General features: G+C 46.9%; 1 protein-coding gene across 1 annotated transcript in view; it reads right to left on the bottom strand.

The window, feature by feature from the left end:
* The window catches only part of LOC140386865 (TNF receptor-associated factor 4-like), an 86,165-nt gene extending 63,560 nt beyond the window's left edge, over nt 1–22,605 (bottom strand). Inside the window, exon 1 of the mRNA XM_072469651.1 lies at nt 22,180–22,605. Coding sequence (XP_072325752.1) covers nt 22,180–22,322 — 143 coding nt within the window. The 5' untranslated portion in view covers nt 22,323–22,605. The remainder of the gene's footprint in view (nt 1–22,179) is intronic.
* Nucleotides 22,606–23,298: the final 693 nt, after the last annotated feature.

Below are 23,298 nucleotides of genomic sequence, written 5' to 3' on the forward strand. Positions count from 1 at the left end.
GACCATGCTGAGATTTTGAGTGCAGGCAAACTCAGGGTTCCTCTTCTTGATCCCTATCCAATGTTTCTGATGGGACAGCATATATGCATGTATGGGCATAGTCACGGGAGGCAAAGGTGGTGTGCGGGTTAGGAACACCTTGCTGCCAACACTGCACTATGCATGACCATGGAATGGCCACTTGAGTGAGACACAGTGAGATGGTGGAGCCCGAAGTCGAGGTCAACGGCAGCAACTCTACCAGCGGTTTAGCCAAGATCAGGGGCGTGACTCTCCGCAATCGGCGCAATTTCCGCCGACCGGCGCCAAAAACGGCACGAATCAGTCCGGCATCGCGCCGCCCCAAAGGAGCGGAATTCTCCGCATCTTATGGGGCCGCGCCCTCACCTTGAGGGGCTAGGCCCGCACCGGACTGATTTCCGCCCCGCCAGCTGGCGGGAAAGGCCTTTGGTGCCCCGCCAGCTGGCGCGGAAATGATTTTGCCGTGCGGCACATGCGCGGGAGCGTCAGCGGCCGCTCACGGCATCCCCGCGCATGCGCAGTGGAGGGGGTCTCTTCCGCCTCCACCATAGCGGAGACCATGGCGAAGGTGGAAGGAAAAGAGTGCCCCCACGGCACAGGCCCGCCTGCGGATCGGTGGGCCCCGATCGCGGGCCAGGCCACCGTGCGGGCACCCTCCCGGGGCCAGATCGCCCCGCGCCTCCCCCAGGACCCCGGAGCCCGCCCGCGCCGCCTTGGCCCGCCGGCAGGACAGGCATTCCAGCAGCGGGACTTCGGCCCATCGTGGGCCGGAGAATCGCCGGGGGGGGGGGGGGCGCCAACCGGCACGGCGCGATTCCCACCCCTGCCGAATATGCGGTGCCGAAGAATTCGGCAACCGGTGGGGGCGGGATTCACGCCAGCCCCCGGCGATTCTCCGACCCGGCGGAGGGTCGGAGAATCCCGCCCCAGGTTACTCTGCACAAATCAGAGGAAAACCAAACTTGGGGAAATTCTACGAAGGCTTCAATTCCACATGGAGCAGTTTAGTTTCCAAAGGAACCATCATGGGAGATAGCTAGTCTGAATGCAGATCACTTGTCTCAATTCCTGCACAGGATAAAGAACAAAGCAGATCTCAAAGTATATGTCCTAGAATTCAAATTACTGACTTGCAAAAGGAAAAATAAAATCTCAACTTCAGTCATGATTTAATATGACAATTCAGAGGGAAAGGAGTCATTGAGGATTCCATCCCTCCTACATATTCCCTCGGTTCTGCCTAGTTCAATACCACTCATTTCTATCACACCTACATTAACCTTATTAATGTAATTATTTGGTTCGCCTACAAACACTGTGGAATTTAGAGGTTTAGGTGACTCATCAAGTACACCCTGTTCGTGTCAGATATACTTTCTCTTGAGCAAACAAATATTAAATCTGCACAGAACTCTCTGTATCGGTGCACAGTGACAACTCAGAGATTGGGTCAAACACTATTCCTAAACAGTTTTTAGAAAAAGCTGCAACTAGAACCAGATTCTTTATTTATTTACGGGCTGTGGGCATCGCCAGTTAACCAGCATTTATTGCCCATCCCTAGTTGCCCTTCAGAAAGTGGCTTCTTGAACCGCTGCCGTCTAATTTCATTCCTTTTTTGTGTAGCGGTTGACTACAACAGAGTGGCTTGCTTGGCCATTTAAGAGTCAACCACATTGCTGTGGGTCTGCAGTCACACGTAGACCAGACCAGGTCTACGTGACCATGGCGAAGGCGGAAGGAAAAGAGTGCCCCCACGGCACAGGCCCGCCTGCAGTCACACGTAGACCAGACCAGGTAAGGATGGCAGATTTCTTTTCCTACGGGATAGTAGTGAACCAGATGGTTTTTTTTACAACAATGGCTCCATGGTCAACATTAGACTCTTAATTCCAGATACTTTATTGAGTTTAAATTCCATCACCTGCCGTGGTGGGATTTGAACCCGAGTCACCAGATCATTATCCTGGATCTCTGGATTACTAGCCCAGCGACAATACCACTATGCCACCACCTCCCCCACAGAGCTATGATAAGTTTCCACAGACACAACCCACCCCACACCGAAAATATTTTTATTGGATTAATATGGTTAAATGAAGATAGGACTTGGGAGAAGTAGACCATTCAGCCCTTCGAACTTACGCTGCCATTCAATATGATTATGGCTGAACGGGTTGTCTTTCAAACCTGAAAAACTCAATTATTTTGTTGTTAAGAAAGAAAGTTACTCTTCAAAAAGGGTAAATGAACACACATACACAGCTTTCTTGCATACTAATCTAAATACTTTTTCTAAAAAAGATTAATGTGGAAGGAGGAATGTGTCAGAGAGAAAAACATTGTATAACAATAATAATAATAGTTTATTGTCACAAGTCGGCTTCAATGAAGTTACTGTGAAAAGCCCCATTATTTACGATATTTCCCGACCACTGCCACTTTTGTTCCCGTTGATTTGCACAAATGCTCGCTCCCTCTCTCCCAGACCCGGCGAATGAACCTGGCTCCTTTACAACTGGCCACAAATCTGACGGGTTGTCGCTTCCGAGCCATTGCTAGCAGCCTCTTTTTATCAGCCTCATCTAGAGAGGGGATTTTGTGCCCAGTTAGAGAGGGGATTTTTTAAAAAGAGGTCACGATGAGAGATTTCAAACTGGTGAACCGAAGGCCTGATCTGGGAAATTCCCGTGCTCAGAGCTTCAAAATAACACTGTCCAATAAATGAGCGGGTGCTGTGTAAACTTCAAACCGAATACAAGTTCTATCACTCACGTTCTGCTTATAGAGAATTCTATCCAAATCAGAGATAGTTCAGAACTCAAGCTCAGAACACGTGGGCAGACAAATAATAAGTGTCTCCCACAAACCTTACTGACCCTCGCGCAATGCTCTCCCCAACATGTGCTTAAGTGTGTCCATGACCTCGGTTAGCATTGTATTGAGTAGATACAAAGCAGCGGTGACTTTATTTTTAAAATGGGCCCATTTTCTGAAGATAACCTTAATAAAAACAAGTCACAATAGTTTTTGTTTGGATCAGTTGCATGTCTAGCATAGCGGTCCATTTTAGTTAGAAGTGCTCCTTTTTTAAAATGGGTTAATCACAGATCCCACAACTAAATATTAAAGAAAGAAAATAAACAAACCTATGTTATCACAGAATACGGAAGTGGTGCACTGGAAGAGTGTTTTAATAATGCTTTTAAGGAAACAGGTATTTACTTATAGATCAGTGGGTGTGTGGGTGTGGCTGTTTCTCATTGTTGAGTTTGTGTATCCTTGGTGTGACGTTTGACAAAGACATAAATCATTCTATATGAAAACCAATGCTTGTTTTTTTCAGAATGTTGTTCCCATAATATCCATAAAAATCCCATGCAACCCAAATGGGACTGGATTTACCCACAGGGCTGGTAAAACAGTGGCCTTTCAGAACAACCAGAGACCAGCTGATGGTCTGGGTCATGTTCGGTAGCCTTACCCATCTCCGCAGGTGACAGTGTATAATGCAGGAGGTTGTGTTGGGGCAACGTGAGGTCCTAACAATGGCACCCAGGGCAGTCACCCATTAGAAGCACTTGCATATTATTTTGCCGACTCCCTGCTGACCCCAAGGTGCCCATGGACGCAGGTCTGAGAGCCACGGGTCTAGAACATGCAGGAATGAAATCATTTTTTTGACTAGGCATTTTACACCCTTCTGTACTCAACAGGGAGTTCAGATCATAACCTCTGTCCTCCCCCACTGTGTGCTTATTTGTTTGTTGTTTTACTAAACTCTCATTTCGCTTTTACTTTTCCTCATTTACCTTTCAAATTTGATTTGACTTTTTCGAGGAAATGACTAAGGATGTTGATGAGGGCAGTGCAGTTTGGACGCTGGACACTAAAGGGGAATTTAGCATGGCCAATTCACCTAACCTGCACATCTTTGTACTGCGGGAGGAAACCGGAGCACCCGGAGGAAACCCGCGCGAACACGGGGGAGAACGTGCAGACTCCACACAGATAGTTGCCAGAGGTCAGAATCGACCCCAGGTCCCTGCCGCTGTGAGGCAGCAGTGCTAAACACTGTGCCACCCCACGACAGTTGATATAGTCCACGTGGACTTCAGTAAGGCTTCGGACAAGGTCCCACATGGGTAACTGATCAAGGAGGTAAAAGCCTACCAGATCCAAAATTGGCTAAGTGGCCGGGGACAGAGGGTGATGGTCGAAGGTTGTTTTTGTGATGGAAGCCTGTGTCCAGTGGTGAACGCAGAGATCAGTGTTGGGTCACTTGCTGTTTGTAGTGCACATTAATGATCTAGACGCGAATGTGGTGGGTATGGTCAGTAGGTTCGCAGATGACATGAAATTGGTGGTGTGGTAAATAGCGAGGAGGAAAGCCTTAGATTACAGTCTGATACTGATGGGCTGGTCAGATGTACAGGACAGTGGCAAATGGAATTTAACCTTGAAAAGTGTGGGGTGATGCATTGTGGGAGGATGAACAACGCAAGGGAATATATAATGAACAGCAGGATGCTAAGAAGTGCAGAGGGCCAGTGGGACCTTGGAGTGTATGTCCACAGATTCCTGAAGGCAGCAGGACAGGTAAGCAATGTGGTTAAGACGACAAATGAAATACTTGCCTTTATTAGCCGGGCACAGAATATAAGAGCAGGGTGATGATGATGGAGCTATAAAACGCTCGTTAGGCCACAGCTAGAGTACCATGTGCGGTTCTCGTCGCCACATTATAGGAAGGATGTGCCTGCACTAGAGAGGGTGCAGAAGAGATTCACCAAGTTGTTGCCTGGCTGGAGCGTTTCAGCTATCAATAGAGACTGGGTAGGCTGGGTTTTTTTTTCCTTAGAACAGAGAAGGCTGAGGGGGTCCTCATCGAGGTGTACAAAATCATGAGTTATATTGATAGGAAGACACTGTTTCCCTTAAAAGAGTGGTCAATAACGTGTGGGGAGGGGGGGGGTGCATAGATTACAGGTAAGGAGCAAGAGATTCAGAGGGGATTTGAGGGAAAACCTTTTCACCCAGAGGGGGGTGGGAATCTGGAACTCGCTGTCTGAGAGGGTGGCAGAGGCAGGAACCCTCACAACATTTTAGCAGCATTTAGATGAGCACTTGACGTGCCATAGCATACAAGACTACGGACCAAGTGAGATTAAAATAGACAGGTGCTTGATAACCGGCACAGACAAGATGGGCTGAAGGGCTCTTTCTGTGCTGTAAAACTCTAGGACTCTAAATGACAACTATTCGGGATGCCTACCATTCACACCACCTCCAGGCACATCTTTTGTTTCTTTAACTGCCTCATTACCATTCCTTTGGCCTTGCTGTCATTTAATCACTCCTGCCCTCGATCCTACCACAATCGTTCTGTTCTTCTTCCCAACCTCCCCCTTTCACTGGATTGAAATCTCTTCCAGTCAAGCCTTTCCCCATCCCGGTGACAGGTCACGCACCGCAGGCCGAAAACATTAACGGTTTCTCCATTTCACAAATGCTGCCTGGCCGGCTGAAGTGTTTCCAGCATTTTCTGGTTTTATTGCAGATTTCCAGTATCTGCAGTGTTTTGCTGGGACGCCGCAGCCGAGGTGAATCATCGCTTCCTTCTGAAAAATTAAAATGAAAATCGCTTATTGTCACAAGTAGGCTTCAAATGAAGTTACTGTGAAAAGCCCCTAGTCGCCACATTCCGGCGTCTGTTCGGGGAGGCTGGTACGGGAATTGAACCGTACTGCTGGCCTGCCTTGGTCTGCTTTAAAAGTCAGCGATTTAGCCCTGGGCTAAACCAGCCCCTGGACTTCACACCGGGCTATTGAGAAATCTACGTCGATCGAAATTCCGTTTGCACAACACGGAGTTTGCTCCCTCCACCACCCTCTCAAGTACTGAAAGCTGTGCTGCAATTGGGAAAGAGTCAAAAGGCTCAAGCACCCCCCCACCCCCACCCCTCCCACCCCACTGCCTCCCCTCCCCCACGGCGAGCATCGAGTAACGTTCCAGTTTGGCCAGCTAAAGCCATGCAGAGCACTGGACAACATTCCCACCACTGCTATTCCAAACCAGAACCACTTTATCCATAAAGACACTAACTTGCAGGGCCATCAGGAGTACAACGGAACAAATCCCAGCCCTCAGTGACCAGCTCCCAATGGCTGTCTGTCTGGTCAACCATTTAAAGTGATGCATACGCCCTGCTGAGTTATGGGTTACTGGGTCTGAAACAGGAGAATCAACTTGGTTCTCATCAACTATTGCCAGGTGGGTTACTTTCCAAAGCGGCGAGGTGTTATTTACCTCCTCCTCTCCCACCCTCCCTAAAGGAGAATGGTCATCCAAGATATTGAGCAAGAACTGTACTCAAATCTGGCAGCTGAATTTTGTTTTGTTTTTTAAATTCAACTCCACGTTCATTTTATTGCAGCAAACGTTCGATTGCCTATGTGTGTGGAACAAGACTCTAGGTTTAAAGGGTTGGGCTGTTGATCTGGTGTCCATCCAGAAGGGCACCTCCCGGTAACTGCCACGCGTTCTTCATTCGCAATGGATTATCCGGAATGGATACCAAACACATGTCGAAATTATTCAGTGAGAAGCAAAAAGGGTAAACTACTCACATAGGGGAGCAGATCAAATCTTTAGAATTTTTTCTATTTAATTGCATTCATTCCCAGTTTCTTGCAATGCTCAATTCTACTCATTGGACAGTTTGACTTTTTATTGGCACAGAAGATAGCTTTGGATTATTGGGAGCAGACTGTAGCTCAGTATCACTTATCCACTTCTGAGCAGACAGCAGAGAGAGAGAGGCTCTGTTTACACTGCCCCTGGCTCCACATTATCCAGCTCACTTCAATTGGAATAGGGTGAAAGACAAAGTCCGTGACTTGTTTAAACTGTTCCAGACAAGAAGTCGGCATTTTAAAAGCCCAAAATATTAGCATTTGAATACTGTTAATGACATTAAAACTAAAATTAGCAATGAATCAGCCGCAATGAGCCACAAGGCGCGACAAATAATGCTGGAAATCAGTCACTGTGGTCTATCAAGCTTATTGGCAGAATAGAAAACGACCTAGTAAGTGCAATTACACTATTACATTCAAGACAACTTGGTGGGAAAAATCTTCATAAGTCGCTTAAAAGTCTCTTATGTTGCCTGCTTTCAGACTCTTCAAGGGTTAAAGCTGCAACAAAGGTGGTGTATCACACACTCCAATTAGTTTGCTCACCAGAATGGAAAACAAAGCTATTCCAGCTGTTCACATAAGAGAAAATGTGTAGCCCCATTCTGACAAGAGCTCGCCCAGAACCCTGCTCCAAGAAGGAACCATTCGCCAAGCTGATGTCATTAGCATGGCACAAAGCTCCACAACAGAGTCAACCTTCTCCAAACTCACAGTGAGCTAACTGTAATTAAATAAACAAACCTAATTCATCGGTTTCTGAAACCAGCTTAACGCTTTTCAACCGCATATAATCCAGGTCTGGGAAGTGTGTTATACATCCCAAAGCATAGCCTCTACGTTATACAGATAAGCAGCTTCAGGATTATAGATCCAAAATATTATCCCAAAAGAGCACAATTCCCATTATGAAATTTTCAGAGAAAGGAAGCTCGTGAACATACCTCGTTAGCCAGTACGAGTCTTAAAGACAATGTTGCCCTCAACAGGAGCCCACAAAGATGAAAGAAACCAATAGGGGAGGGGGGCTAGTCTGGACATCATTGGCGGCAGGAGACGGAATTCATTTTTAAAAATAAAGTTAGAGTACCCAATTCTTATTTTTCCAATTAAGGGACAATTTAGCGTGGCCAATTCACCTACCCTGCACGTCTTTTTGGGTTGTGGGGGTGAGACCCTCGCAGACACGGGGAGAATGTGCAAACTCCACACGGACAGTGACCCAGGGCAGGGATCGAGCCCGGATCCTCGGCGGCATGAGACAGCAGTGCTAACCACTGTGCCACCGTGCTGCCCGGAGACGTGATTCAGAGGGCACAAAGGCTAACCACAACCCTGCTCAGGTTACCATAGTGCTAGGTGATAAGACAAATTGGGCTGGTGACCATTTTTGATAACTGTACCTCCTACTGAAGTACTGAGGGGGAAACTTGAATTAACATGAGAAACTGCCAAGGTTTAACGGCATCTTTCCCCCTACAAACTGCAGCATTGTGCGCAGAGCCATTTACCTCAGTGAACATTCAGTATGAAATGTAGGCTCACGTTTATAGGAGGCAGACTGTGGTGCTTAGCTAGAGGCTGGCTTACGTTCAAGGTCAGCATTAATAAAGAACACCAAATTGTAGAAGAGTGTATTTTTTTATTGCAGCTGTTAATCCGACACTGACGTGAAGCTGTCCATCAATACCGTAATTTTGACGGGCAAAATAAAAGCAGATTGCGGAACTTTGCTGCTCTTATTTCACTAGCCTGTAATTTGCTTTAATACGCCTTTCTGTCAGCCCATTTATTTCCCTCTCCTAACCACCTTTGATAATTATTAATCACTTATCCCATTTGGTCAGACTCTTGAACAAATTGCGGCAAAATGCTGCACAGCAAATTGTCCTCTAATGCACTGGATCGTTTTTTTAAACACGGGAGCAGCCTCTTAATATAGAAAAGGGATTTTTTTTAAAAGACTTTAAAAGTAAAGCTCCCAATCAAAAAGATCACAACGCATTAGTTGTAAGAGCAACGTTCATCAACTTGGGCTTGCACCAACGTCTAACTTGCGACTGGGTGCACATTTTTGACTGTACTCCAGAGGTTCAGTAGCTCGCAGGAATTCTGAGCTCTCCCTTCCCTTGAACTTATCGATTGAGTAAAGCCACTGGATAGAGAGTGAATGGGTGTCCAAGCAACAGTCAATATAAATATATTTATCACACATCCTGGAGAGTTGGCGTTGATCTTTTCCTACTGCAATATAATGGGTTACTCATTAATTTGCACATTGCTGGGCGGCACAGTGATTAGCACTGCTGCCTCACGGCGCTGAGGACCCGGGTTCGATCCCGGCCCCGGGTCACTGTCCGTGTGCAGTTTGCACATTCTCCCAGTGTCTGCGTGGGTTTCGTCCCCACAACCCAAAGATGTGCAGGGTAAGTGGATTGGCCACGCTAAATTGCTCCTTAAACAAAATATACACGTGGGTATTAAATCCCACTCCACCTATTCGTCGGTCACCTTAACAACTTGATTTGAATGGTTTACGTGCAAAAATCAACACCTCAAATCTTTGGCACAAAAAGTCTATGAATATTACAATACCTACCACCCCAGGTCACTTTGTAGAAGCGTTTCAGGCTTTCTATAAACCCTTTCAGGATAGGTTTAAAAATAAGACAACTAATCCCAGCACACTGACAAGCCTCCAATCCCTGCCCCATCACTAGTTGGCTGCCAGTTTTTGCTTCAATGCAATAGCCCTTCCTGCACTATGGTTCCAATGAAGTGCTGACACAAGATGTCATCATTTCACAGGTGGCCCTCAGCAGCTGCTATTTAACAGCAGCGGGCCTCCACTCAACTCATCCCATCTTCTCCCCACAAGGTCAGTGGTCACTGCAAGGTCAGCGGATGACAATCAAGTACAAGAAAGGTTGATTGGCTATGCTAAATTGTCCCTTAAGTGCCCAACGATGTGCAGGTTAGGTGGATTGGCCATGATCAATGTGTGGGGTTACAGGGGCAGGACTGGGGGTAGTGGGCCTAGGTAGACCTCTCTTTTGGAGGGTCGGTGCAGTCTCGATTGGCCTCCTTCTGCACTCTAGGATTCTGAGAATCCTTCACTGATTCAGTGCTCTCTAATCTAGGAGCCCTGTCCATGGTCAAACTCGCATTGCCATCCCAATTAAGATCAGCTAACTCCTCCTAGACTAAGAACTGAACTGGTGGTCATCTTACTTTATCTGGTTCAGCCAACTAAAACCATTGTTCCTGACATTCTGTTTAATTAACAATTAAAAGCCTCCCAGTGAGCAAACTGCTCCTTTTATCCATTCCTTCAGCAATAAGCGCAGACTGCATCAGAATTGTGCTTTTGCAGACAATCTCTTTAAACTGGATACCCGTTAACACCTCTAATCCTATAATGAAATGCTGACATTGATTTGGATGGCAGGCAGCTCTCAAAAGGTCAATCTGGTTTTAAAAGGCAGGCCCGAGGGGCTCGTAAACAGAGCCCATCCCTCACCATGTTGAAACAATCCACCTTGAGCAGGGCTCATGTTGCAGTCCACTAACTGGAGAATAAATGGTCACCTCCACTACCCGGTTAAAACAGGAAAACAGCTGTCTTGACGTACACAGTGTGGAAACAACACGTGCAGATGCTGGAGAAAGTGATTCTTCAGTACATCTCACCTGGACATCACCTGCTCCAAGGTGAGTTCAAGTGGATCAATCGTTCACACATTCAATCCTGTAACCCCATTACAGCCCCAAATCCTGTAACCCCATTACAGCCCCAAATCCTGTAACCCCATTACAGCCCCAAATCCTGTAACCCCATTACAGCCCCAAATCCTGTAACCCCAATACAGCCCCAATCTGATGTCTAGGAGATTAAATCTGTGGAATACGTGATTTGGGACGGGCAGGGTAAGGTGGTGAAAGGTTTCCAAAAAACAAAAGTTTTGAAGTTCACAAACCTTCTTTGTCTTGGATTTGTTTTATAAACAGTCCTTACTAACGTCACAAATGTCATCCAAAATGGCGATGCCAAAGATAAACTATCCCTCCTGGACCTCCTGGTGTCTGCAGCCTTTGACCACACCATCCTCCTCCAACACCACTGTGATCCAGCTGGGCGGGCTGCTGTTGCCTGGTCCAATCCTTAATCTGGTAACAATTTACATCAGTATCACTTGCAATGGTTTCTCCGCCTGCTCCCGCACCATTATTCCTGGTGTCCCCCATGCATTTTGACTTGGGCTCCCTCCTGTTTCGCACCTGTATACTGTTCCTTGGCAGCATCATCCAAAAACGCAGTGTTACTTCCCACACACTGCCAATCCTCAGCTTTACCTCACTGCCACCTTTCTCAAATTATCAAACTAGTTCTCTGTACCTGCTGAGCAGATATTTTCTCCAATTAAATATTGGCAAGACTGCTCCAGCCTTCGTTCCTTAAATATTAATTCCATCCTTCTCCCAAGGATCAATCCGTCTCAACTCGGCTGCTTGCAATCTTGGGTGTCGTACTTGACCCCGAGATGAGCTTCTGATCACATTCACATCTAATCCCGCCTCCGTGACATTGTCCATCTGCCTCAGCTCATCTGCTGTTGGTATCTCCAGACTGGACTATTCCATTTCATTCCTGGTTTGCCTCCCGCACTCTGCCTGCACCCCCCCCCCCCCCCCCACCCCACGCTGGAGATCATTCAAAGCTTTGCTGCCTGCCTCCTAACTCTTACTTACACCCACCCTTCCATCTGTCACTTCTGTGCTCACAGACCCACACTCGCTATCAGTCAATCAACATCTTGATTTTTAAATTATCATAGAATCCCTGCAGTGCAGAAGGAAGCCTTCAGCCCATCGGGTCTGTACCAACCTTCCAAAAGAGCATGGCCTACAAGGGCAGTTTTAAAGAATTGAGCTGAAATTTCTGACCACCGGCTAGCACGGTGAACCCACTCACCATTCTGGATCTGCCACTACAGTGACAAGACAAATCTCGCTTGCAGACAAAAACAACTCCCTTCGCAGCACTCGAGACATGCTGAGCGCCATGCTCAATCAGATTGCAAACTTCAAAGCTCATAGCTTCATGCAGAAGTTAATGTCTCACAAAACTTGCATATACACCAGGACGGCTACTGCGATGACAAATGAGCCAGCGGGTTAAATGCCATTAATAACTACTGGCTGTACAGCTCTCACAAGCTAAATAAGAATTTCAATCAAGTGCACACTGCTAAATCAGCTTTAAATCAATTGTGATGGCAAAAGGCTGCCACTAGTCATATTGAAGTACATTTACATTAGTGAATATTGTAAAAGTTTAACCTGCAGACTCTTCTGATTAAACATTGTCATGGTTAGAATTTTGCTTCTATTTAGGAGGACAGAATTTGAATGTTTAATCAGCAGGCTAAATTCGCACACACTTGCGCTCGCACTTACACACTCGCGCACACACACTGCTGTGGTCAGTTGTTACTGGTCCTGGAGCCGCCTGCTCAAGCAAATTCAATCATAAACAAGAAACACATTCACCACTCATCACAGGGGGGGAAAGGAACACAGAGCAACTGAAGAATAAAGACAGCAATAGCCACTTTAAAGACTCAATCTCCTCCCACCGACACCAACACCTTCCTTCCCCCAAATTACAGCAGGGGAGTACCAGATTGATCTGTAATTGGCCCAATCTGGGGCCACAGTTTGTTCCTAATGACTCAACTCAAAGCAGTTCACCCATGTTAAAACATGACCCCATCTACCACCCACTAACAGTGATCTACAAACCCCGTACAACCAACCAGTCAGCTTGATATTAGTGCAGAGGCCAATCTACTACCTACCGGGTTGGCAGAGTTCAGTCTAGCAATACAGGTATCAAATTAATGTATAGCTCTGGTCACCTGGTCTAATCTATCCCTACTGTAAATATCCACACAGGATCAAATCCGTGCTAAAACTATACGACATGCGTGGAAAGGTTAGTGAAGGCATCTTTCATATTTCAGTGTGGGTCTATCTGAGCTGTAAAGGGCACTCTTTGCTGGATCAAAAAAGTTCAACTCCCGTTCCTTTACACTCACGTCCAGTGTGGGGAACACAGCCTTGCACTGGTTATCTAGTGCAAACAGACCTATAGAGAGGAAGGGAAACTAGTTACCTTTCCTTTTTGGCCTCTCCAATTTATCCAGTAAACTCTCTGATTACATTCCTGTCAGTATGAGAGTTTGTGCATAATCTGACTTTCATTGCTCGACTATCGACGGCCTCACTTTCAACTGCCCTAACTCTGGAATTCCTTCCCTGAACCCTTTTACACTTCTATCAACCTCTCTTCCTTAAAACCTGCCTCTCTGACACCCTTTAGTCACCTGTCCTAATGTTTCATCGAGCTCAGGGTCAAATTTTGCTCAATCGTGCTCTTGTGGAGTGCCTGAGGAAGGCCTACCACGTTAAAGGTGACATATAAGTGCAAGCTGCCATTGACTGCGTCCCGAAGGCCGAAATAGTCTGACTCGTATGATTTTTTAAGAAAAATTGCCAGGCCTTTTGCAGGTCGAATTACCGGAATTAGCCTCAGGTGACTTACTGAATTTTGACTTACAAGGATCAGCTGACAACAAGGGTTGTCTTTAGATTGACTGAAACTCAAAAAACCGAAACCATACGTCATCAGCAACATTAATGCAAATCCTCTCTCGACTGGTTTTGGCTTGTTCCCAGATCAGATGCTGTTTGAATTTTTTTCCCCCAGTGGGTAGAGCATCGCTCTGCAGATTGAACCGTATACCTCTCGCCGCCTAACCACACGACAGTATACTTGTTTTCACCCAGCCTTTGGCAATAGTTTTTTTTAATGCCTAGTCTGCAAAAGCAAGAGTGTGTCATGCACGTGAAATGGAAATCGCTTATTGTCACAAGTAGGCTTCAAATGAAGTTACTGTGAAAAGACCCTAGTCGCCACATTCCGGCGCCTGTTCGGGGAGGCTGGTACAGGAATTGAAGCGTGCTGCTGGCCTGGTTCTGCTTTACAAGCCAGCTGTTTAGCCCACTGTGCTAAACCAGCCCAGTTTACCAGAACACAATGCCTCGTAGTGCGAACTGTGCACCGGTTCGGTGTTTAACTCTTTCGGGTGGAGAAAGTGTGGTGTGTATGTATGGGTTAGGTGTAGGGGCAGAGGTAGGCCATTCGGTCCATCGAGCCTGCCGCGCCATTCAATGAGATCGCGTCTGATCTGGTATAATCCTCAACTCCACTTTCCTGCTTTGTCCCCATAACCCTGGATTCCCTTACTAATTAAATATCTGTCTGTCTGAACCTAGAATATACTTAACGACCCAGCTTCTATAGCTCTCTGTGGTAAAGAATCCCACAGTTGAGGTACACACTTGTAATGTTTCACTCTAAATAAATTACATGGCCAAATAAAGACTGGCTCCAGTATTACCCTTCAACTGGCTCTCTGGAATAGAACATAAAATGGTGAACCTACTGAAGACCATTGGTTGTTAAGCAATTAAATCACACGTCCCACAGCACAGCAGTATTGCCTGGGCTAATTCACAGTATACATACTGGATACAGTTAGACCAGCGACCAAGAAAAAGGAGTAAATGAAACAGAACAGTCACCTCGCCTCTATTAAACCCGAATTTCTCAATACACTCTGGACATTGTCTCCCAGTTCCCATTAGCTCTCTCTCTCCCCACCTCCTCTTCTGCAACTCCACTGTGCCAGATTCATGAAGGTGGGCGATTAATTTAATAAGGGACTGTTCTATCTGCAGTAACCACCAGTACCAAGGCTAAATTTGGCAGCATATCAATCACACTTTTGAGTACAACTAGGTAAGCCCGTGAACACTATGTCTCAATAAATCAGTGACTCTCTATATACATGCAAACAAAGAATTGGTACCTAATAATTACTCTCCTCATAGCATTCAATGTTGAGAGAAATATTGTCACTCGGCACATATAATGAATTGGTGCCAATAGATTTCTCGAAGGAAAAAGCTCAGCAAAACCAATGTTTCAGTGAAAACGATCCATGATATTTCAAATTGCTCTCACCAGCTTTCGCAGCCTGTAAGTACGGGAATTATAATGTTCCTTAGTTCAAAACAGATACTAATAGATGCTAACTCAGATATTAAGATGTTTTGCAAGCAGCAGATCTATGATTATATTGCTAGAGCTTTATCACATCCAGAAGCAGACACTATCCAAACTTTCATGTACCGCAAAGTAAATGTTACTGAACTAGTCGTGATCCAATTAGTCATTGCAAACAATGGTAGGGTGAATCTGTCTCACTGAAGCAAAAGCTGCTTTTGTACTGAGTCACTGCCCTCATGGTGGTACCAGTTCCCAACGCCAGGGACTTGCACTGTCAGCTGCAGCCCACAAATAAAGTTGTTGGGATTTGCCACGGTTTGCTTCAATGAGGGGGCTTCCGAGCCGCCTGTCGTTCAGGATCAAGGCTCGTGGATGCAGCCAACTGTGCAGGAGCCAGGTGTCAGCAGGTTTCTGGGTCAAAGCTCAATATTTTTTTAAAAATCAAACTAAACTAATAAAATTAACAAGACGCACATGCACATTTTTATTTTGTCAGCGAACAGGAACGTTTTGAAATGTGGGGAAGTATTCAGGATCGAACAGGAATGGACTGTACCGGGCACATTCCTGAAGACAACAATTCAGTCCTTTCAGCCTTTTGACTGCAAGCACACTTTCACCACAAAACACTGAATGCACAAGGAGGGCTACATCTTGATAGGAGCCCACAGGCTTTCCAAACAAAATGACTTACAATTTGCCCAAGGGCCCAAGTGGAGATCGTCCAGATCAAAGACTTTTTTAAAAAAAATTTAGAGTACCCTATTCATTTTTTCCAATTAAGGGGCAATTTAGCGTGGCCAATCCACCTAGCCTGCACATCTTTGGGTTGTGGGGGCGATACCCACGCAAACACGGGGAGAATGTGCAAACTCCACACGGACAGTGACCCAGAGCCAGGATCGAACCTGGGACCTCAACGCCATGAGGCTGCAGTGCTAACCCACTGCCAAACCGTGCTGCCCCCAGGTCAAAGACTTGAGGTCACATTTGGTGTTGCCTACAGAGGACAAAGCTTTTTTTTTCCCCCTAAAAAAGGTAATGCGCCCATATCTGATTTGTAAAAGGCTGCAGCAGTGCAGGGAGGCTTCAATTAAAGAGCAACAATAAACCATCCGCAAGTGTCCAATTGACTTCTTGTCAGGGCAGCAAATGTCACCTCATTTTAGCTGGCTGTGTCGCAGCAAGACCATCAATTAATTCTGCACATTTACAAAGAAGGTCAGAATATGTTTCTTTCTAAATTGAATTTGAACTGATCACTGACCCACTGTAAATCATTGGGAGGTGGTGTGTGATCTGCCCAGGGCCATTAGGAGCAGATCAATATTTGCAAACATTGCTCACATACCTTCGACCATTCTAGTTTTTTTTTTTTTTAAATGTACAAACTTCGAATTGGTTATTTGCAAAGATAAGCAGGCATGCACATTTTACTGTGGAGAGCTTTTAATCCTTTGAGAGTACAGACAAACAGCCGCTTCTAGCTGCAGCCTTCTTCTACCAAAGCACTGACTTGTAACTTGACATTTACAGGTCAAAGCCCGAACTGAGATTTCCAGTCGAAAAGCAACGTCTGCACTTTGCCCATCAGCCAGCAATAAATAAATATAAATGCATCATCGTTCATAAGCTGCCACTGGCACCCCCCAAAACCAAACTTATTTCACGCTTCACTTTACTCCAACTATTCATTAATTACTGCCTCAGGAGGCAAGCAGCCAATAGTTGCACAGATTCCAGTGTAATGAAATGTTAAACTAGAGATGATTCAAGTCAGATTGCATTGAAGTCTCTTGCTCGTATTTCCTTGATTGAATGTTGGCTCTGCTCGCGTCCATCCCATGTTGCTTTTGCCTGACAATTCCGGTCCTGCCTCACACTTGCGTGTACTGCTCATCTTCACTTAGTCCCCCATACCAGCCATTCTGACACCTAAACGCAGTAAATTATATCCTTTAATAATCCAGCTTGTCCTATAGATTTACAGTACAGAAGGCCATTCGGCCCATCGAGTCTGCGCTGGCCCTTGGAAAGAGCACCCTACTTAAGCCCAGGCTTCCACCCTGTCCCCGTAACCCCACCTAACCTTTTGGACACCAAGGGGCAATTTATCATGGCCAATCTGCCTAACCTGCACATCTTTGGATTGTGGGAGGAAACCGGAGCACCCATTGGAAACCCACGCACACGGGGAGAACGTGCAGACTCCACACAGACAGTCACCAGAGGCTGGAATCAAACCTGGGACCCTGGAGCTGTGAGGCAGCAGTGCTAACCACTGTGCCATCACGCCACCCAGAGATTGGTGGTCCTCAAACATGTCTATGTAGTTCCCCTTTATAATACTGTTGGCACGTGCACAGGGTCCGGGAATGCCATAACTTTGGAAACCCAGATCGAGATTCTCCTTTCCGGGGACTAAGCCTGCCGGAAAACCGGCGCGAACCACTCCGGCATCAACAGGCCCCAAAAGTGCGAAATTCTCTGCATTTCCGGGGGCTAGGTGGACGCCAGAGGGGTTGGCGCCGCTACAGCCGGCGCCGAAGGGACTGCAAGACTTCGCGCGCATGCGCCGAAGGGCCGGCATGATCCCGCGTATGTCTAATCCACGCCGGCAGGACTGGCCAGAAACGAACGTCCGCTCGGCCCATCGGGGCCCAGAGAATTGCCGGGGGGGGGGGGGGCGCTGCCAACGGCCCCCGACCGGCGTGGCGTGAACCCCGTCCGAAAACCGGTTCCGGAGAATACGGCAGCCGGCGTCGGGGTGGGATTCGCGCCGCCTCCCGGGGATTCTCCGACCCAGCGGGGGGGGTCGGAGAATCCCGCTGCCAGTGTCAGCAATTCATTTGAAAACTTCAATAGATAATGTGAAGTCATTTGTTAACCAGTGATGAAAGTACGTAATCTCAAGAACTGCCAGCCCCAGCCCCAAACAAAGTCCTTATCACGGGTCAGCAAACATCATTTTTTTTTTTAAATTATGTTTTGGATATAATCTGGATTGAATGGAAAGATCATTCCTGTGCCAATCAATATTTCAGTGGAAAACAACATGTATTTACAGTGCAAACACAGACCCTCAACCAAAAAGGTCTACACCAATGGTTATGATCCACACAAGCCTCATCCCATCTTGCTTGATCTCCATCACATCAGGACACAGTGGTTAGCACCACTGCCTCACAGCGCCAGGGTCCCAGGTTCAATTCTGGCCATGATGAGACCGCATTTGGAGTATCGTGCACTGTTTTGCTCCCCTTACTTGAGGAAAGATGTGGTGGCATTGGAGGCAGTTTAGAGGAGGTTCACTAGATTGAGGAGGGGTTTGTCGTATGACGAGAGGTTGAGCAGTTTAGGCCTATACTTGCTGGAGTTCAGAAGAATGAGGAGAGATCAAATTGAGGTCTATAAGGGGCAGCACGGTGGCACAGTGGGTTAGCCCTGCTGCCTCGCGGCGCCGAGGTCCCAGGTCCCATCCCGCCTCTGGGTCGCTGTCCGTGTGGAGTTTGCACATTCTCCCCTGCACAACCCAAAAGATGTGCAGGTGGATTGGCCACGCTAAATTGCCAATTGGACATTCTAGAACGAGGTCAGTCTCAGGATAAGGGGTAGCAAATTTAAAACAGAGGTGAGGAGAAACTACTTCTCCCAAAGGGTTGTGAATCTATGGAATTTGCTATCCCAGTGTGCAGTGGATACTGGGTCAGAGTAAATTTATGGAGGAGTTAGACAGATTTCTAATGGGTTAAAGGGTTATGGAGAAAGGGCAGGACGGTGGAGTTGAGGCCAGGATGAGATGAGCCATGATCGTATTGAACGGTGGAGCACGCTCGAGAGGCTAAATTGCCTACTCCTGCTCCTGGTTCTGATGTTGTAAGAAAGAGCTGTTCTGTCTGATTTCATCAACAGCTGGAGCTCTTGGTCTGTAGTCCTGTAGGTAACAGGCACCTCAAGCACAAATCTGGTCTCCTTTATTAATAAGGAGATTTCTTGATTAATATGGGCATCATGAGAAGGCAGGGGAATGGGGATGAGGAACAGATGGCGGAGCAGACTCGATGGGCCAAATGGCCTAATTCTGCATTGTGGGGATTATATGGATGACTGGCCTTCCCTTTCGTGTGCAGCAACCGACGTAAGCGACTCTCAAAAAGCACTTTACAGCCAATGAGGTTATTTTGAAAGGCCGCCACTGTTGTAATGTGTGACGATTCAGCTGAACAACATTGGAGAGTGATTGTTCTTCCACCCAACGAATGACACATGAAGCTGTGTGAATGCAGTCCTCTGAAGGCTGCGATTTCCAGGAACACAATTTTAATTCCGTGTCATTAGTGACGGAATTGCCTCCTTTACCCCTCCCATTCACAAGTTAGCGCAAACTAACCAAGATGACAGCTTAATTTACTCCAGTTTACTGGATGTTGTATGATAAACAGACAAGAGTTAATGCTCAGAAGTGTATAAGCTGTTTTTTAAAACACTGTCAATGACTATTCAACTGCATACTGGGGGAAGCAACAGAAAGTCACTGTTCAGAGGATTAATTTGTTCCAAGCACTTTATATCTCTGGCTGACGAGATTGACAGCCCATTTCTGCTGCTTTTATGTATGGAACATAATTTCCATCAAAGCCAACTACTTGAGAAGACAGCTCTGCAATTGCTGTTCATATGTTTCTGATGCAAACCTAAGGGCAAGGATTATCAACAGAGGAAATCTCATCCGCTAAATTTGAAAAAGAACAATAATGTGTTTTTTTTAAGCTAGCTCATTATCAATTTAATTTCCTCCCCTCGTGGTTTCATTCACAAATAAATTAACAACAGAAAAGAGATCTTCGGGGCAGCACGGTGGCGCAGTGGGAGCACTGCAGTCTCACGGCGCCGAGGTCCCAGGTTCGATCCCGGGTCTGGGTCACTGTCCATGTGGAGTTTGCACATTCTCCTCGTGTTTGCGTGGGTTTCGCCCCCCACAACCCAAAGATGTGCAGGGTAGGTGGATTGAACATGCTAAATTGCCCCTTAATTGGAAAAAATGAAATGGGTACACTAAATTTTTTTTTTTTAAAAGAAAAGAAAAGAGATCTTCAAATGAAGCCAAAAAAAAATGCTGCTATTTGTTAGCCTTGGAAATCACCCCAGTGGGGGTAAACCATGTGAACCAGCAGAAATCTATTCTTGCCAATGCTCACAAACTTATTTTCCTCTTAGCCACCGAGCAATACCATTCACAGAAACACAGAGAGGAGATAGTCATAAAGAGACAGACAGAGAGAGAAAATAAAAGATGGAAGAGAGACTGCCGGAGAGAGAGCAAAAGAGGGAAGAGAGAGAGAGAGAGAGCAAAAGAGGGAAGAGAAAGAGAACAAAAGAGGGAAGAGATAGCAAGAGGGTAGAGAGAGCTAGAAAGAAGGAAGAGAGAGCAAGAGAAAGAGGGACGAGAACTAGAAAGAGGGAAGGAGAGAGTGAAAGAGGGAAGGGAGAGAACAAAAGAGGGAAGAGAGAGAGCAAAAGAGGGAAGAGAGAGCTGGGAAGAGAGAGAGAGAGAGAGAGCTAGAAAGAGGGAAGAGAAATCTAGAAAGAGGGAAGAGAGAGCGAGAGAAAGAGGGAAGAGAGCTAGAAAGAGGGAAGAGAGCTAGAAAGAGGGAAGAGAGCACGAGAGAGGGGAGAGGGAGAGAGAAGGAAGAGCGAGCGAGAGAAAGAGGGGAGAGCGAGCGAGAGAAAGAGGGGAGAGCGAGCGAGAGAAAGGGGAGAGAGCGAAAGAGGGGGACAGCGCGAGGGAAAGAGGGGAGAGAGGCAGCCAGAGAGAGATAAAGAGGGAAGAGACAGGGAGAGAGAAAGAGAGGAGACAGCGCCCAGAGAGAGAGAGAGAGAGAAAAAGAGGGGGGAGACAGCCAGAGAGAGCGACTGAAAAAGAGTGGGAGAGACAGTCAGAGGAAGTGACAGGGGGAGACACACACACAGCCTTGATCCACAAAGAACAGCACTGTACATAATTTATGAAAGGCAGCAGTTATAAATGAGCACACACACTGAAACATGGGCCAAACAGGCTGCGGTCTCCAATGTAATGATGATAAGACGGGGTTCATGGGGAGATGGTGTCATTGTTTGCAGACGCCACCAGCAAATATGGATCGAGTTTAGCCCCGAGCCATTCATTAATAATCCCACTGCGTTCAAATCTATTAAAAGGGAAACGAGCAGCACAGAGTGCTGGGTTATTTTTTTCAAAGGGTTGTCCCTCTCAATTATTTTCCGATGATTGACATTAATGCTAAAGCCTAGTTTGCTGGTGACGGCTCCTCTCTCCCAGGGACATTCCCGGGGGAAATAAGTCAGGCGAGATCCGACAACAGTAGCAAGTTGGACAATGAGAACTTCAAAAACAACAGACATTAGTGTGCTTCCTGTGGCTAATAAACTCAGACAGGCGAACCCGAGCAAGCATTAATCAAGGGGGGAAAAAAACATTTGCATTATTTCATCCTCCATTTCCTTGGCTCTTATTCCGAAAAAAAAAAGACCTAAAAGTGGAGGAGATCCCAGGATGTCCCCCCTTTTAAAGATGCACCGATCGCTCAGTCCAAATCGCCTGGAAATCCCTGCAAATTTCCATAAACCTTTCCCCACGACCGGGGGGGGGGGGGGGGGGGGGGGACTACACGACCTGTGTCAGTTACAGGATTCGAGTGGTTACAACGCACTGTTATCCCCCCCAACACAGAGCTTGGGGGAGATTCCCAGCTCCCATTAACTGATTTTAAAAGGCAAAGGTCCGCTCACTACCGGCAGTGTCCCAGCTATTTTAAGTAATTGAGGAGAGGTTGGGGGGCGGGGAAGAGAGAAAGAGACAGATCCCTGGTCGAAACCCAAACGAGAGGTCAACAAAATAGGAGAAATGTGTGTCAATTCAATTCCCCCTGTTCACTTGTGGGACCCACCATCACAACTTAAGAAATACCCCCCACCCGGGTGGGATTTAGCATCATTTAGAAACAGAGCAAACTGCAGATCGATTCAGATTACAGTCTGATTTCAAATTACACCCCCCCCCCCCCCCCCCCTCCGCACCAAACTTCATGTCCGGTAACGACAGTGCTTGTATTGTGGAGGAGTTAACGCCGAATTTTGCACCATTCCCATTTTTATAACCGGTGTATGCATTCCCGGTGTTTCCCACAATCGGTGTGATATTGACACACACACACATCTGAAATAACAAGAGGGTGATTTCTCTCCCCCTTGGGTGGGTGCTGAGGTTTTTGTGACGTTGCTCCCAAGTTTGTTTGTCCCCCCCCCCCCCTCCCCCCCTTTTACCTGAGAAATTCCTGCAGGCAGGTATCACAGAAGCGATGGCCACAGGTCGAGACTTGCACGGGCTCTCGCATCGGCTTGTTACACAGGGGACACTGAACGCGCCGCTTGGGCTTCTCCAGAAACTTGTAGTCGTAGCCGGGCATGGTGGCTGTTTGCTCGGCAAGGGGATGTGAAGTGCGCCGGTCGCTCAGTTAACTTCTCAGACGCACATAGGCGTACAGTCTCTTTAAGACAGGGCTGCGATGACTGTAACCCCCCCTCCTTTGTATTAAGATTAGATTTTTCTGGCTGGGCTCCAGTGACTAAGGTACAGGCGGTCTAAGCAGCGAGCTCCCCTCTCCCTCTCTCTCGCCTGCCGGCTCTCACTGAAGAAGGCTCACTCTGTTGATGTTTGGAGGTGATCTTCCTGGAGGTGGTTCATATGTTATCGGGAGGGAGGAGACTGGGCCGCCAGCGCCCCTGGGTCCTAGTGACACGCGGAACGAAAGAGTCGAGAAGGATCAGGGTTGATCAAATGTCTTTAATCTTGCCAGAGGCGCGCATTCGGTGCTGGTGGGGCTGTGGGTGTGTTTTTTGTATCACCTTGCATGTTGTGGTAGTATGTAAACACATGTGAAGATCAGAGGTGTTTAATTCTGCTGTATACTCCAGTGTTTAACATGCAGCATACACAGGATGTATAGCAGGAGACTGGGGCATACACCCACCATCCCAACCTCCCTCCTCCCACTCTGTTCCATTCCTGTCTCGTGCACGGATACGGGATTTAGAACCGTCAATGGCTCAATGTGTAAATGGGGAAGCGATGAATTATAATTCTGACCCCCCCCCCCCCCCCGCTTCTCATTCGAGCTGGAGAAGGGCCAGCCGCCAGCCAGCTTCAATCCAGGGTTACATGAGCACAGAACACTCCCTTGTCTCCGGCTACTCCGCCACAATTTGGCAAAAAAAAATGTTTAAAAAGCGGCAGCTGCATCTGGAACCTTTAACCCTCATACTGGGGCAGCGCGACGAGAAGGTTAAGAGATTCTCGAATGAGAGAGGCATTCCTTTGTGAACGGCGCTGGATGTCAGCTCACTGAATCTTTTAAATGGGGTTAAGAACACCGTTATTGGGTG

This window comes from Scyliorhinus torazame, chromosome 12 (genome assembly GCF_047496885.1).
Source record: "Scyliorhinus torazame isolate Kashiwa2021f chromosome 12, sScyTor2.1, whole genome shotgun sequence".
Taxonomy (NCBI): Eukaryota; Metazoa; Chordata; class Chondrichthyes; order Carcharhiniformes; family Scyliorhinidae; genus Scyliorhinus; species Scyliorhinus torazame.